Genomic DNA, 15,356 nt, shown 5'->3' with positions numbered 1-15,356 from the left:
AGTGATAAAGTAAGTTTGAAAGACAAGTTCAGGATTAGAGATATATATTAAAGATATATCTAGAGTGTACAAAAGGAATAAAATAGTATGTATAAAGAGTTTTCTGAATCTAGATCGAAATCATTATGTTGATGCGGCTGAAACCAAAATTGGCCCAAGATATATACTGCAACAGCAAATATACAGCGAAATGAAACAAGTTAACTCAGTCCAATAAACAAATACAACATTATTCCAATAGTAACTGATAGTATTGCACTTGTCTCTGTATGAGTGAAAATGTAATAGTAAGTGTATGAAAATATTATTGGCATTGTTGGAAAATTTCACAGGAATAGACGCACAATATAAAGAATGAATAGCTGTTTACTTTAGAATTTGGATAGAAAAAAAATTATTTTGGGAGTGATTTACTGTTGCATATTAATGAAACTGCAAGCTACTGCATTATTGCGATATTATTGAGCCAATTTCTACTGCAATTTTAGAGTCATGATGCTGTCGAACAAGTTTTTACTCTGTTAAGAAGTAGAGATTTTAGTTTTGTTATAAAGTGTTGGACAAGCGTTGTTCCATACTTCTACTTTTGTTTTGTACTATTTTTAGTTCTTGATTTCTGAATGTTTTCAAAAATAAAATAGTTTTTTACCCTCTCCCCCCTCCTTCCTGGAGTTTTCTTTGCCAAAAACGAGGTAAGTTTTTTTTTGGGAGGGAGGAGGAGGGGGAGGGGGTGTTAGGTTTTAAAACGATGGTGATTTTAATTGAAAATCTTTTTTATTTTAAATGAGTTTTTTTTCTAATATCTTATTTTCAGAGTTTTTTTTAACTGAGCAAAAACATTAATTAGTTTCTGTAGTTTTTTATATTGTGAATGAAGAACATTAAACAAAGAAGGAAGAATTCAGAGGAAGAAGAAGATGAGAGTTTGAGAGTTAGAGAGAAAGTAACTGAAATGGAATTCTTCATTTGTTATTCATTAGTTACACTATACAAGTTACATACATACATATATATATATACATACATACATACATATATATATATACATACATACATACATACATATATATATATATAGAGAGAGAGAGAGAGTTGAGATATGTAACTAAATCTAAGAATTAGTTACTAACTACTTAGCTGATTCTTCCTAACGCTAGTAACTGTTTTAGGAAACATAGCTACAGTAAAAACTGTAAAATGAAAGCTACAGTAAATGTAACTTAAGTCCTCAACTTGTGCATTTGAATGAGTTGTTTAACCATTCTCTACACTCCCCCTCAAGTTAGGAAGTGAGAAGATGTTAAGAACACCTAGCTTGGAACTGAGATGTTGTAGTTATATTTTAGTGAGTCTTTTGGTGAGTAGATCAGCAGGTTGATCTTGTGTAGAGATGTACTTTTTAGACACAAGTCCTTGATCCTCTCATGGTATATAGAATTAGCTGCAAGTTAAATAGCAGCCTTGCTATTTGTATATATGTTGATCGGTAGGGAAACTTCAATGCTGAGTTCTTTCATCAATCCTTGTAACCATATGTTTCTATGACAGTAGTTGCCAAACTTATGTATTCAATCTCAGCTGAGCTTCTAAAAACAGTTGACTGTTTCTTTGATCTTCATGAAACTAATGGTCCTCTGTACTGCACAAAGTATCCTGTTACTGATTTTCTTTTTTATGGACAAGAAGCCCAATATGCATCACAATATGCAGTGATAGTATTCTCAGGACAACTAGATAGTAGAACTCCTTGACCTGGCTGATTTTTCACAAATCTAATAATTCTTAATGTTGTAGTCATGTGAGACGTCTTAGGCTATTGTAAGAACTGACTCAATGCCTGAACCCCAAAGAAAATGTAAGGTCTTGTCATGGTTAGGTATAGCAGTTTGCCTATAATTCTTTGGAAAGTTCTTTGATCTGTTAATAGATCATCTTTTACTATCTGTGATCTTCTTGCTTTGTGAATCTGATCATCATACTGCTTGATAGTCAATTTAGTGTTGGTATTATTTGGTGTTCCAGCTGGTTTGGCTGCACTTAAGCCTATTTTTTAGATTAATTTTAATGCATATTTCCTTTGATGCATTAGAATACCTTTCTTAGATCTAGCAAACTCAATCCCTAAAAAAAATCTTAGTTTTTCCAAGTCTTTCATTTTGAAGGTTTGTTTCAGCTGATCCTTTGTTTCCTTAATCAACTGTAGGTTGCTTCCAGTAATTAGCATATCATCCACATAAATAAACACAAGCATAATACCTGTTGTAGCCTTTTTGATGAATAAAGAATGATCATGCTCACTCTGTTTGAATTCAATATTTAGTAATGCCTGAGATAGCTTTAGATTTCATTATTTTGGTGTTTTCTTTAGTCCATACAGGGATTTAGTAAGTTTACACACTTTATTCTCCCCTGACTCTTAAATACCTAAGAAAGATCCATATAACTCTCACCAGTCAGGTCACCTTGTAAAAAGGCATTGAACATATCCCTCTGATGGATGTGCCATTGCCTTTGAGCATCAATAGTTAAGATAGTCCTTACAGTTTTCATCATCACAACAAGTATGAAGGTTTCCTGATAGTCAATTCCTTCATTTTGTCTATTGCCCTTAGCCACTAATCTTGCCTTATACCTCTTAATTTCTCCTGAACTCTTATACTTGATCTTATAGATCCATTTACATCCTATAGGAACCTTTTCTTGTGGAAGAGTAACCACATCCCAATTGTGATTAATCTGAAGTGTATCAATTTCATACTTCATTACCTTAATACAATTTAAATCAATTATAGCTTCCTTATAACCCCTAGGTTCTGTATTAATAGGCACTCTAGACAGGTATGCTTGATAAGACTGGTTTACCTTTTCATATGAGATATATTTGTCCAAGGAGTAAGGTGTTTGCTGAGCATGTAGAGACACAAAGTCCTTCATCCATAGTGGTGGTATTTTATCCCTTGATGACCTTCTGTTCTCCTCTAGTGGTGTTGCTGGTACCTGTACATCTTGCACCAAACTTTGATCTTGTATTGAGCCTCGGGCATATAGCAGGTGAGTTTGTGTCCTGAGCAAGATGTAATCCTCAAGTGGTTTGGCGATGAAGTATTTCTTCATCATTTGGACCAGTGAAGTTGAATATTATTGTGTGTTGCTTGTCCTAAAATCGGAAAGAAAATATATCTTTCTTGAATAGCACATCTGTGTGTACAAAGAAAGTATGAGATGTTAGATCATATAGCAAGTAAACTTTTTGAGTAGTAGCATATCCTATATGAACCGCTAACCTTGACCTACTCTTAAGTTTATCAGATTCTTGTAACACCTTGGCAAAGCACAGACGCCCTAAAACTCTAAGATTTAACAAGGAAAGAGGTTCATAAAACAACAATGTGTAAGGGATGTTGTTGTTAAGTACAAAACTTGGAAGTCTGTTTATGATATATACAACATCCTGAACACAATCCCCAAAATTTAAGAGGAATGTGTGCTTGAAATCTAATAGCTCTTGTAGTTCAAGGATGTATATATGTTTCCTCTCAGTAATGTCATTTTGTTGATGGGTATAGACACATGTGGTTTGATGCATAATGCCTAAGGAATTAGATAGACTTGAGCAGACATTATTCAGGAATTCTGTACCATTATTTGTCCTTATGCATTTTACAATCTTATCAAATTGTGCTTTAATATGAACTAGAAATTGTTGAATAATAACACACACTTCATATTTGAGTTTTAATAGAAATATCCAAGGGTATCTGGAGAAATCATCAAACTAAGAAAATATCTATGACCATTATGAGTAGGAGTCTTATATGGTCCACATAAATTCATGTGCAACAGATCAAAATAGGTAGAGCTTTTTTAATTGCTAGTAGGAAAAAGAGTTCTAGCTTGCTTAGCACAGGGATAAATAATGCATTTATCAATCAATTCAGTAATACTAGTTGAGCCTGATGAAAGTAACTTCTTTAGTACTGAACTAGATACATGAGCAAATCTTTTATGCCACAGGACTATATCTAATTTGGATTATATCTTAAGCAAGGGAATAAAACAACTAGCTGCAATATTGACATCTCCTGAACTTATATTGCTGGACAGTAGATAGAGTCCATCATCTTCACTCTCCCATATGAGAGATCCTGAAATATATAGAAGTTAGGAAAAAATAGCAGAACGTTGCAGTTCCTTAGTGAGCCTAGGTACTAAGAGTAGATTGAATTTGAACTGAGGTATGTGAAACACTCCAGTAATAACATTATTGTTAGGTAAAGTGCTTGAACCAATAGATTTGATCAATGACATATCACCATTTAGTAAATATACCTTTTTTAAATAATAGGTTTGTGGACAGATTTTTTGTCCAGATAGTTCAGGTATGCTACTATGTGATTGGTAGCTCCTATATCAATTATCCATACAGGATTGGTAAATGTGTTACTTGTGAAAGTTAAACATGTATCCATACCTGACATTACCTACAACATTAGTTGTGTGATCTAGATCTGGAGCTTTATTCAGAAACGGAAGTAACGGTTGATATTGCTCCTTTGTGAGACAGCAAGTATCCAATTGTTTTTGTCCAGCTGATGACCCTTGTCTTGACTGGCTAATGTCAATGGTAGTGGACTAAGTAGTATGATTTGATGTTAGGTCATGTCCTCCATGATTTTGAGAGATTAAATGCTCAGAAATTGCACTGTATGAAGTATTAGAACCTTTTTTCTTGAACCTAGAATCTTGTGGATAACCTATTAACTTGTAGCAAGTTTAGTATGATTCTTGAGTTTACAGCAATCACAGAACAAATGACCACTCTTCTTGAACTTCTGAGGTCCACCATTTCTAAAGTATGCAACAGAATCAACTCACGTGACATAAGCATTCTTAAAGTACATTGCTACCTCAAAGTTTTGCTAACCTGATAAAGGATTAGGACACAAAATTCCCGTTGTAGCTACCATAAATTTCTAGCTTTCATCAGACATGATCATTGAGTATGCTTGGTTAACAGAAGGGAGATGGCTCATTAACAAGATCTGTGATCTTGCTTGCAGATAAGAGTCATTTAACCCCATAAGAAATTGAAATAGTTTAATCTTTTGTAGTGTAGCACATACTCCCTAGACTTGTCATATTCACACGATGGAGCGGGTGTCATAGCCTCAAATTCTTCCCATAACCCTTTCATCCTTGAGAAGTAAACGAATATAGACTGGTTCGTTGAGCTTATGTGGCAATTTCTTTATGTAAATTGAAAGTTCTTGACCTATCTATCTTATTATACCTTTCAGCTAGATCTTCCCAAACATGCTGAGCACAAGAAGCATACATAATACCACCAAGAAGACTTTTCTCTATAGAATTCATGATCCATGACAACACGACTGCTTTAACTCTTTCCCAATTGCCCTCTAGTCTTGGAAATTTTTCTTTAGTGCAAGTTCCATCAACCAAACCTAGTTTATTCCTTTCTAACAGAGCTATTTTTATAGACCTATACAGAGAATAGTTTTCTACACCAGTAAGTTGAAAAGAGATGATTTGAGCCCTACTTACATCAGAAGAATGAAGAAATTAGGGATGATTGTATTTAATTCCAGAAATCTGTGTGCTACCAGTTCCTGATTATGGCTCTGTAATCACTCTATGAAGGCTTGAACCAGCTGCATTATTTGCCATTCTTGATGATCAAGATTCCAGTAAACTATCAGAATCAACTATTATCAACTTTAGCGAAATTTGATCGAATTGTTCAACTAATAATACCAGTTGAGAAAAGCTCTGATATCATGTAATTCTATGTACTGTGAATGAAGAATATTAGGCAAAGCAGAAAGAATTAAGAGGAAGAAGAAACAAGAAGAAAAAGATGACGAGAGTTTGAGAGTTAGAGAGAAAGTAACTGAAATGGAATTCTTCATTTCTTATTCATTAGTTACACTATACAAGTCACACATATATATAGTTGAGATATGTAACTAACTTTAAGAATTAGTTACTAACTACTTAGTTGATTCTTCTGAAGGGCTAGTAACTGTTTTTATGAAACATAGCTACAGTAAATGTAGCTTAAGTCCTCAACCTGTTCATTTGAATGAGTTATTTAACCATTCTTTACAATTTTCTTGCTATATATTATAGAAGTCTATTTAATATTATAAAAATAATTAAATAATAGTTTGAGAAAATAGTAAATGACAGTTTATTTATTTGCGAATTCTTTTAATGAAAGGAAAAAATTCAAACAATATTCTTAAGACTTTCATACTTTTAATATAGTATAGATTTATTGGGTAACTCACTTTATATCCATTATAAATATGAATCGAGTAAGATATTTTATTCATTTTTGTTTAAAGGAAAATAACACAATTAGACAAATATCACTCCTATATCTAAAGATACACGTTCTAACAATGCCTAATAAAGAAAATAGATGTGTATCTTCATATACAAGTATACCGTTCTATTGCAGTTGCAGAAAATATCTTTTCTCCATTTCTATAGGGGTGTGTCTGAGATACACGACTTAGGAAATCTAAAGACAGATTCTGTAATTGCTTGAAACCTATTTTGCGCCCATTAATTATCGTCTAAAGCTTCTAGATTTTTATGATTTGTCCTTTATTTAATCCGCTTTTGATCAACTCATATTCGACTCAACCTGTTCGTTTACTACTGCATGTAGGGACTAATCTGTCAATTTAATTGTTGTAAAACACATGGGACTTTTTCTTTTTTTCAATAGCAACAACAATATATTTAGTGTCTTCTCACAAAGTGGGTTTGGGGAGGGTAAAGAATATGCGGTTGAGAGATTATTTTCGATAGACTTTTAAGACAAAATAATAGTATAACAAACAAAAAAACAAAAAAATAAACAATAAATAAAATAACACACCAGTAGATTATGTATTCGAAATCACAAAAATCACTAAAATATCACCAACAAAAAAGTAGGACGAACACACATAACATTAGACTTTTTTCTTTTTTTACTTTCTAAAAGTAGGTCCACCTTTTTTTCAATTAAAAGAAATTTGTTTGTCCCATTTGTTAAGGAAAAAATGGGACAAGTACAAAGCGAAACCATTGACAATGAATCTCAAAGTGTTTCATCAAACTCAACGAAGCACTCCATCTCTGCTGACGATTCTCCACCGCCATCTCTTGATTCTTTGATTGCTGGTAACCCCTCAATTCTCCTCCTCCTTTCTTTTTTTCTTTTTTTGAATTTTGTATGAATTCTCTTTTTTCTTCAAGAATCCAAGAATTGTATGCTTAGTAATATCACTATAATGAGTTGTAAGTTCTTAACTCTTTTTTGATAACTTGCTTCAATTTCCATTAAGTTGTCTTGGGGTCCATTTACTTTAGGCCACAAAGTGGGGAAGTGGGGTTAGACCGCGGAGCCAAGATTTCCACAAAGGGGATCAAAATTTGAAGAAAAGCTAATCGAAGGGTTCGACATCTATTATATATACATAAAAATAATTTTAGTGATGTATAAATAGTTAAATTTTCCGTGGGCTTTGGATGAATGGGTGATCAGATGAGTACCCTTTATCGGAAAATTATGTTGTATATATAAAAAATGGTAGTACATATATTAGTTAGATATTACTGCTTATAGATATGTATTAAATCGTAAACACTTTGTGGAGGATGCAAATTAAGGTAGACGGTAGTAGGTGGGAATGCGTCTCTGGTACTAGGTAGGTGTGTTCTGTCTTGTTATCCGTGCTAGTTGTCGTAGTGCTTTGCTTGTAATCAGGGCAGATCTATGTATGTTGTTGGGGTTTCCATGGCACCCACACACCTTGGTTGAATGTCTGTATATATATTTATATATGTAGAAATTATATATTAAATGTTTTTCCTACAACCCAGTCACAAAGCTCGACTGGTGCCACTAGCGAAATGGCCAAGTTTTTTGCGCCATGACTTGAGTTTGATCCTAGTGAAGTGCATTTTGTAAGATGGTTTTTCTCAGTTTTTGGATTCTTTTATGGAAAAAAGAGGCCACACCAGCGAACACAGTGTAGAAATCGAGAACGTTATACGTGAGGCCACAAGAGCTACATTGGTCAAACATTAATTTTTTTTATTTTAAATTCTAATCTGATACTACCGTTTTTAATAGTTTTAAACTTAATATTTGTTAACCTCTTTCCTTATTCCAACAATTTATTTCTCTTCTTCCAAATTTTCTTCTCTCTTTGTCAATTATTTGAATCATTTGGATAATATGATAAAATAGTTCAAACTACGATATTTAAAATTTGTTAAAGATTTTAATTCAAAAATAGATCATGTTGCAATTAAGGATGATATGAAACTAGATTGAAATTTCATTTGATTTTTGGTCTCTTTAAACTTTATATCATCGTAAATCGAGATTTTCACATATAACTTCATCTTTGATACTGAATATATGTTTGTGAATTTGTTCAGCTTCTTTATATTTAGTTTGTTATATAGAGCGCAACATATTTATAAAGATAAATAGTTATTTCATTATTGACTCATTTTCCCTTTGTGCTAAATTAGCATAATTATTTCATTTTTTTTTGTTCGGTCCATTTATCGATATAAACCGAAAAGACAGAATACTTGATCAACCAGAGCCAAAGTTAATTAAACTGACCTAATATTTACCCTATATTCGGATCTTATAAATAGCAACACGTCTACGTTCAAAGCGATATGGCACCCCTAACCTTCAAATCCTGGATCCGCCTCTGCTTGTAATGTCTTGGTCTTAGAGTTTTGGTGATGTTTGTTGTTGCAGGGAGGTCGAGTGTGGTACTACTTTGTGGTAGGCTTATTTTTTTTTTTACTATCTGTTGTTTATTTCTACCTCCTCTGTTTTATATTACTTATGGGTGCCGTATTTATGTTATGTAATCTGCTTCTGTGCTTTACTATGTGTTTGTGTGGTATCTCGTGCCTTGAGCCGGGGGTCTATCGGAAACAGCCTTTCTACTTCATCAGAGGTAGAGGTATGGACTGCGTACATCTTACCCCCCCAGACCCCACTAGGTGGGAATACACTGGGTTTGTTGTTGTTGTTGTTTATTTCTACCTATTGTTTCTTGTTCTTATACTATGTCTTTCTCTAGCATCATGAGATGATGGTCTTTTGAAAACAGCCTCTCTACCTCACCTTTGAGGTAATGGTACGGATTGCGTACGCTTTACCCTCCCAGACCCCACTTTGTGGGAGATACTGGGTATGTTGTTGTTGTTGATATTAAATCGTAAACACTCCTAGTGAGATTCTTGGATTCGCCACTGCTCCTATCTTGGAGGTAGAGAGGTTGTCTATTTATAGACCCTAAGCTCAAGGAAAAATAGTTTAAAGCTGGACGGAAAAAGAAATAACGGAGGTGAAGAAGCCGTGATAGGATACTTTAGAAAGCAAGCATGACAGGTTATTCTGAACAATAACTACAACAAAATAATTCGATAATCGAAGTACAAGAAACAACTAATAGTAAAAGAAAAATGGTATATGTATATATATATATGAAAATTAATCTTAATTTTATTTAGTCCGGCATTGTTTCATTGTGTTATACTACTCTATATGTATAGCTAACATTTTCTCTAAGATATATAATTAGATAAAGCTTTTACCCTTTTTGACAAAGAAGTAGTAGGTATTGTGGCACTCAGCACCTACACCTATGGAGGAGAAGAGAGCGAGGAGGGACAATTTGTTGCATATGCAATTTCTTATATGTTGCTATCGACCTGATAAAACCAATGAACTAAAAGTTATAAGCACAATGGGGTCCGGATATTTTGGTTGTGTGAAAGGATGGGGGAGGGGGCCTATTAGGGGAGGATATCATTTTTGAAATGGAAAAATCAATATTTTAAGGGAAGATATCTTGAAATGCAGGTTTCCAGTAATTCATTGTCAAGTGTCCTGCATTGGTTGAGGGATGGGTTGTTTGTCATGAGCAATCATCTTGTGAACCAACTTTTGCAGTTGAGTCAAGCCTTAGGTCTATTTTCTTAACATAGTATTAGAGACAGACCTACCCCTATTCTTGTATTCCAAATGTTGGGTTTCCATGGTACGTCATCCGTGCTCCAATTGTGAAGGCCTAGGGAGGGCGGAAGGGGTTAAGTGTTCCATATTGGTCGAGTGATGAATTTGTTTGTCTCCTTATACTATCTTGGTAATATTTTCCTTACGAGCTAACTTTTGGAGTTGACTTGGTCCCAAAGTCCATTTCCCTATTAAGGAATCTTCAGTTTTGTTTTTGCTTATATATTGTTTTTTTTCCGCGTAATGATACATAATGTTATAACCGATTTCAATTATTTCGGGATTGAGTTAAGTTGATTGATTGCAAATGTTTTTACTATTTTCTGTTTGGGAAAATGAAAAGTTTAGATTCTACTTCCCATGTGGTTGAGCAATCGCCTATCAGCCTATCACTGCTCTTTTGCATGTATTGTTTTCTCACTGCACTATTTTTTGATTGGTGAAAGATAGCATCTTTCTCTACTATTAGCTCTATATAAGAGTATTTTTATTATACCAAATTCTTCCGAGACAAATTGTCTTTAGATCCAGTAACTACAATAGAGCTATTCATATAACATCAATGTGCATATTAGATCAAATGATTTCCTTATTGCTCTAAACGAGTTACATGACTCAGTAACTACAATAGAGCTATTCATATAACATCAATGTGCATATTAGATCAAATGATTTCCTTATTGCTCTAAACGAGTTACATGACTCGGTTAGCTTGTCTCTAAAACCTCCACTTCCCACATCGAGCTTAGAAATCCGGGCTTTTTATTAAAAAAGAAAGATTTTAGCAATCCTCATCAAGGAAGGGGTCCCATCGCAGATCCGATTCATGACCAGAGGATTCGTAAACAAGAAATAGAAATGAAAGTCTAATTCCAGCTTATCTATAATGGAAGTATCTAAGTAGCCATTGACGACCAATTCCAAAGTGCTTCATCAAAGACACTGAAAGCCACCTCTATTGCTGATTCTACCACCCTCTCGATTCTCTCTTTCTTGATTTTGCAAAAACAATTTTTCTCCTTCGAGAATCCAGAATCAAGGACTTCTATGGCTTAATAAACTGCACTATAAATATGTCACCATTGTCAAAAAAAAAAAAAAGAAGTAAAAGCTGCACTGTAAGTCCTTCACTTTTTTCTTAATGGCGTTGGAGAAGAGTTGAGGCTGGTGGTGGGCATGTGCGAACGTAGAGTGAGGTGGATGCATCTAATACTTTCCGCTCGAGCTACATATGATATGTATAAATACTTAGCAATAATAATAGTTTAACCTCAATCCCAAACTAGTGGGTTGACTTATGAGTCCTCTCAATCTATTCAGTCCTGTTCTGTCCATTTGACTCCAATACTTGCTAGTTTGTAATTAGGGATGTAAAACTTGATTTTCTCTAAATTTTCCACCTATCCCTACGCTATATCTATAACCAAATTGACCTAATGTGAGGTACTAATATAATAACATCTAACCTTAATGCCAGCTAGTTGGTATTGATACTTTGTCTCTATTCTGTTTTTTGCACTACATATGTATAGTTTAAATTTGAAAATATATGTAATTAGATTAAGTTTGTACGCAAAGAAGTAGTAAGTAGAGTGGTACTTGCACCCACGGACTTAAAATGTAGATTGAGTTTCATTTTTGGTTACGTAGTGTATGCTTTTCATGTTTTTGTATACAACGTTAGAGCCGAGATCTACTACTTTGGGTTTGAGATGAAATTGATTGATTGCAATTTACTGTTTTGATGATTGAAAAATTAATAAAGCTCTGATTCTGCTTCCCATGTAATATTGTCGGTTGACTACAGCCTAATGATGTTTGAATCATGCTTTTATGATTTGAAAGACTCCTAAACTTATCACAAGCTTTCTTCTTTTCGTCTTGTAGAAGCTGCAGCGTATGGTGAAGATGGTGAGAATGAGGTTGGTTCAGGTTTTTCGGATCATAAACTTGGTCAATAAAAGTTGATTTTTGTTACTTATCTAAGCTCAAGAAACTGAAACTCTACTTTTAGTCCATTGACGAGAAAGCTCGGAAAGCCCTAGAATGCCCTTGCATTGCTCATTTACGTGCTGGCCCCTGCGGCAACCAGTTTTCAGACGCTTTCCTCTGTTTCCTCAAGAGCACAGCTGAAGAAAAGGTAACTGCATTTCTATGCTCCTTGTTCTTTTTGTAATACTATATTAGTGGTCTATATTGCTCCTCGCATGTGGAGAGATGTCATATGTTGTTTCATCGGATATTATTTCTCGGAGCCGATATTCCTGTATGAACTTCAGCTTATTAAGTGTCCACATAACTGATTACATTGTAAACATTGGTAGGTTATTCAGCGATAATTGTACCTATTTTTGTATTATATTATGAGAAAAGGATTATGTGTCTCTTTCTTGTTCTTTTTTTTTCTGGAAACATACGCCAAATAATATATGTATCTCTAGAGGCTGCTTGAGAGAATTTCAAGTTTCCTTTCTTAATAGTCTAGAACAAGTTACTAGTATGAATGCCACTAGACAAGACCAGACATTAACGATCATTCTTCACCTTAGAATTTGGCGTCCAAATTTACAACAACATATCCAGTATAATCCCAACAAGTGGGTTTGAGGAGGGTAGAGTGTATGCATACCTTACCTACCTTGTAGGGTAGAGAACCTGATTCCGATAGACCCTCCATAGTTGATGTCCAAAATCTGGTTCCTTGTGGTAAATTGACTTTGATGTAACGTAACAAACAAGATCACAATGCTTTGTCATCTTCCCTTCATTCATACACAACACTTGAAAAGAAAAGATTGTCTTTTGAACAGAAAAGGATGAAAAATGAGTTTAATACTTTTCCTTCTCATCCTTCTAACATGTGAATTTTCTTAATTTTCCCACTATAGGGCTCTGACTGCGTTAGTCCCTTTGTCGCTCTTCAAAGCTGCATCAAGGCAAATCCTAATGCATTTTCAAAGGACGTCCTGGAGGAGGATGGCGATGATGTGAAGAAACAAGCCGAAGTCAAGACAGAGGAGACACCAAAACAAGAATATAGAATCATTCCTCCCATTTGGGCTGAAGAATCAAAGAGGACTAAGCGTAAGAAGCTCTAGAAGGCTCATCGTTATCTTTCATTGTTAGGAAGCTCTGGTGGTATAATTCTATTACATTGAGTACCAGTGTATCGCATAATTGTTCTTTTGCCATAGGATTTACATGATCAAACTTTTGAAGTTTATTAAAAATTGAACTCTCGAGACTAGGCCATCGACCCTTGTGGTCCTGCCCTTCCTCGGATCCCCCCCACATAGTGGTCGGACTATACTTTTTTCTTTTCTTTTCTAGAGACTAGGCCATAGCTTCTAGGGAAAATTTGGATTGGTGTTACTCTTTGTTTGATACCAACTTTTCAGTGTTATGAATTGCTTATTCATGGAAAATTTCACTCCAGTCTCTTCCATTTGGTAATTCATTGATGGTTTTCTTGGCATATTTGCTGATCCTCGCTTTGTTCACATTTACTTGTCTACTTTCGTTTCTAACACCTTTAAGAAACAATGATTAATATAAATATTTTATCAAAATGCCCCATGTTAATTGGCGTATAGTCTTAACCTCTTAGGTCTTGAGGAATTGTTTAGGAAACAAGTATCAACAATGAGGGTAAAATGCAGAAAAATAATTATCTGTTTTTTTAAGATGTTAAAAGGGAAAAGTTACATAAACTAGCAACCTTAAGATATTAATTATAAAAAACAATAATAGTTTGGCAAAATTACAACTAATAACAAAACTAACAATATTTTACCCTTTTTTCTTAAAAGCACGTGAAATCTACTCTCTTATTTTCAGTTTCCTATTTTCACTCTACTTTATCTATTTCACTTCCCCCAACTTCCCTTTTTTTTTTTTTAAATTCCCCCAAATTTCGCATGAAATCCCACATCTTGATAAAGATAACCTCCACTTTTTAAGGTAAGTTTTTATTTAGTTAATGCATGTTATTCTTTTTCCATTTAATTTATGTTAAGGTGTTTTAGTGTCGTCATTTTTTTTAAATTAGTTTGTGAAACTCGTCTTTTTGGGTTTATTTTTTTTTCTGTTGAAATTGTACGAGTTAATGTATAATAGCTCAACATGCAAATCGTAGTAGTTCAGTTAGAGAAAATCAATCGAAGAATTTAGTTTTCGATGAACTACCATCGTTTAGTCATGGTTTAACACAAGATGAAGATTTTAACTTGGGTTCTACTAATATTCTGTCTAACGAAGGTGTTATCGTTGAAGAGTTGAGATCGAAGCATCGTAACAATCCCAAAAAGATTGTGGAGCATTGACAAAATCTTCATCCCCAAAACCCATAAAATTTTAAAAATCAGTGAAAAAGGAGGAAATCGGATGAAAAAGAAGAATGTAGTAAAATTGCAAGTCCCGTTGCATCAGATTATGAATCTGAATAGGAGAAAGTGGAGGAGGTATGGTGCTATTCGAAAATTTTGTTATTTATATGAATTGTATATGTTATATACAATATATTTTAAATATGTATTTGATATCTAAAATTTGTGTAAGATATTTGTATTTATCAATGGCAAGGTTTTTGTATATATATTTTTATATAGAAGTATATTATGTAGTCTGAAAATACATTTTTGTTATATAATTTGTATATGTGTTGTTATACTCTATTTTTGTAAATTAAATTTGTACAATTCATAGATTCACAAAATACATGTGTTCGTTGAAATATAATTCTAATATGTATTCTGAAAAATACATTTAGTTTAGATATGTGTTTTTATGTTTACCTCTAAGAATTTTATTCGATGTTAAGTTATATTTGGTAGTCATTCCATTTTGAATGTGATATGTAGTTCTTGTTTGTTGAAATGTATTTTTTACATACATCAGGTGACGACAATTTTTATATTTTGATGTGTTGATAACTTAGATATTGACGAGTAATGTAACTTTTAGGATGTATTTTCTTAAATACATATGTTGCACTGTTTAGACATATAATTGTAATTTTATGTTGTATAGGTGTTGCGTTCTCAAAATATACATGGCAAGAGTAATTCATGTGTATGTTTCAACTATTAATTTTGATTCAGGTCTTCTTCGCACAAGATATGCTTTAATATAATGTTGTGGCATTATGGTTCGACGAAAGAAGAAGAGAAGGCACAAAGTGATGATGAAGCACCAGTGAGGCATCTTAGAGATATTGGGATAACAGAAGATATAGAAGTGCATAATATTTGAAGATTATTTTGAATTTGTTGTATTTTACAATAATGAACTT

At 33.6% G+C, this 15,356-nt stretch overlaps 1 protein-coding gene across 1 annotated transcript; it reads left to right on the top strand.

Annotated features, from left to right (window-relative positions):
• Positions 1–6,925: 6,925 nt before the first annotated feature.
• LOC107870409 (mitochondrial intermembrane space import and assembly protein 40 homolog) lies at positions 6,926–13,501 on the top strand. The gene is made up of 4 exons (XM_016716936.2): positions 6,926–7,194; positions 11,954–11,988; positions 12,081–12,206; positions 12,955–13,501. The coding sequence occupies exons 1-4, from the start codon at positions 7,074–7,076 to the stop codon at positions 13,162–13,164; spliced, it is 492 nt and encodes a 163-aa protein (XP_016572422.1). The 5' UTR covers positions 6,926–7,073; the 3' UTR covers positions 13,165–13,501.
• The last annotated feature ends 1,855 nt before the right edge of the window (positions 13,502–15,356 follow it).

The sequence above is a fragment of the Capsicum annuum genome, chromosome 5, assembly GCF_002878395.1.
Source record: "Capsicum annuum cultivar UCD-10X-F1 chromosome 5, UCD10Xv1.1, whole genome shotgun sequence".
NCBI classification, from domain to species: domain Eukaryota; kingdom Viridiplantae; phylum Streptophyta; class Magnoliopsida; order Solanales; family Solanaceae; genus Capsicum; species Capsicum annuum.
Note: the sequence above shows the minus strand (reverse complement) of the source record. Positions and strands in the feature narration are given on the sequence as shown.

Excerpts from the sequence above, each read along its gene's own strand:
- LOC107870409 (XM_016716936.2), top strand. The coding sequence starts at position 7,074 with ATGGGACAAGTACAAAGCGAAACCATTGACAATGAATCTCAAAGTGTT. Across the intron at positions 11,989-12,080 it reads GTGAAGATGGTGAGAATGAG|TCCATTGACGAGAAAGCTCG; the intron begins GTTGGTTCAGGT and ends CTCTACTTTTAG. Across the intron at positions 12,207-12,954 it reads AGAGCACAGCTGAAGAAAAG|GGCTCTGACTGCGTTAGTCC; the intron begins GTAACTGCATTT and ends TTCCCACTATAG.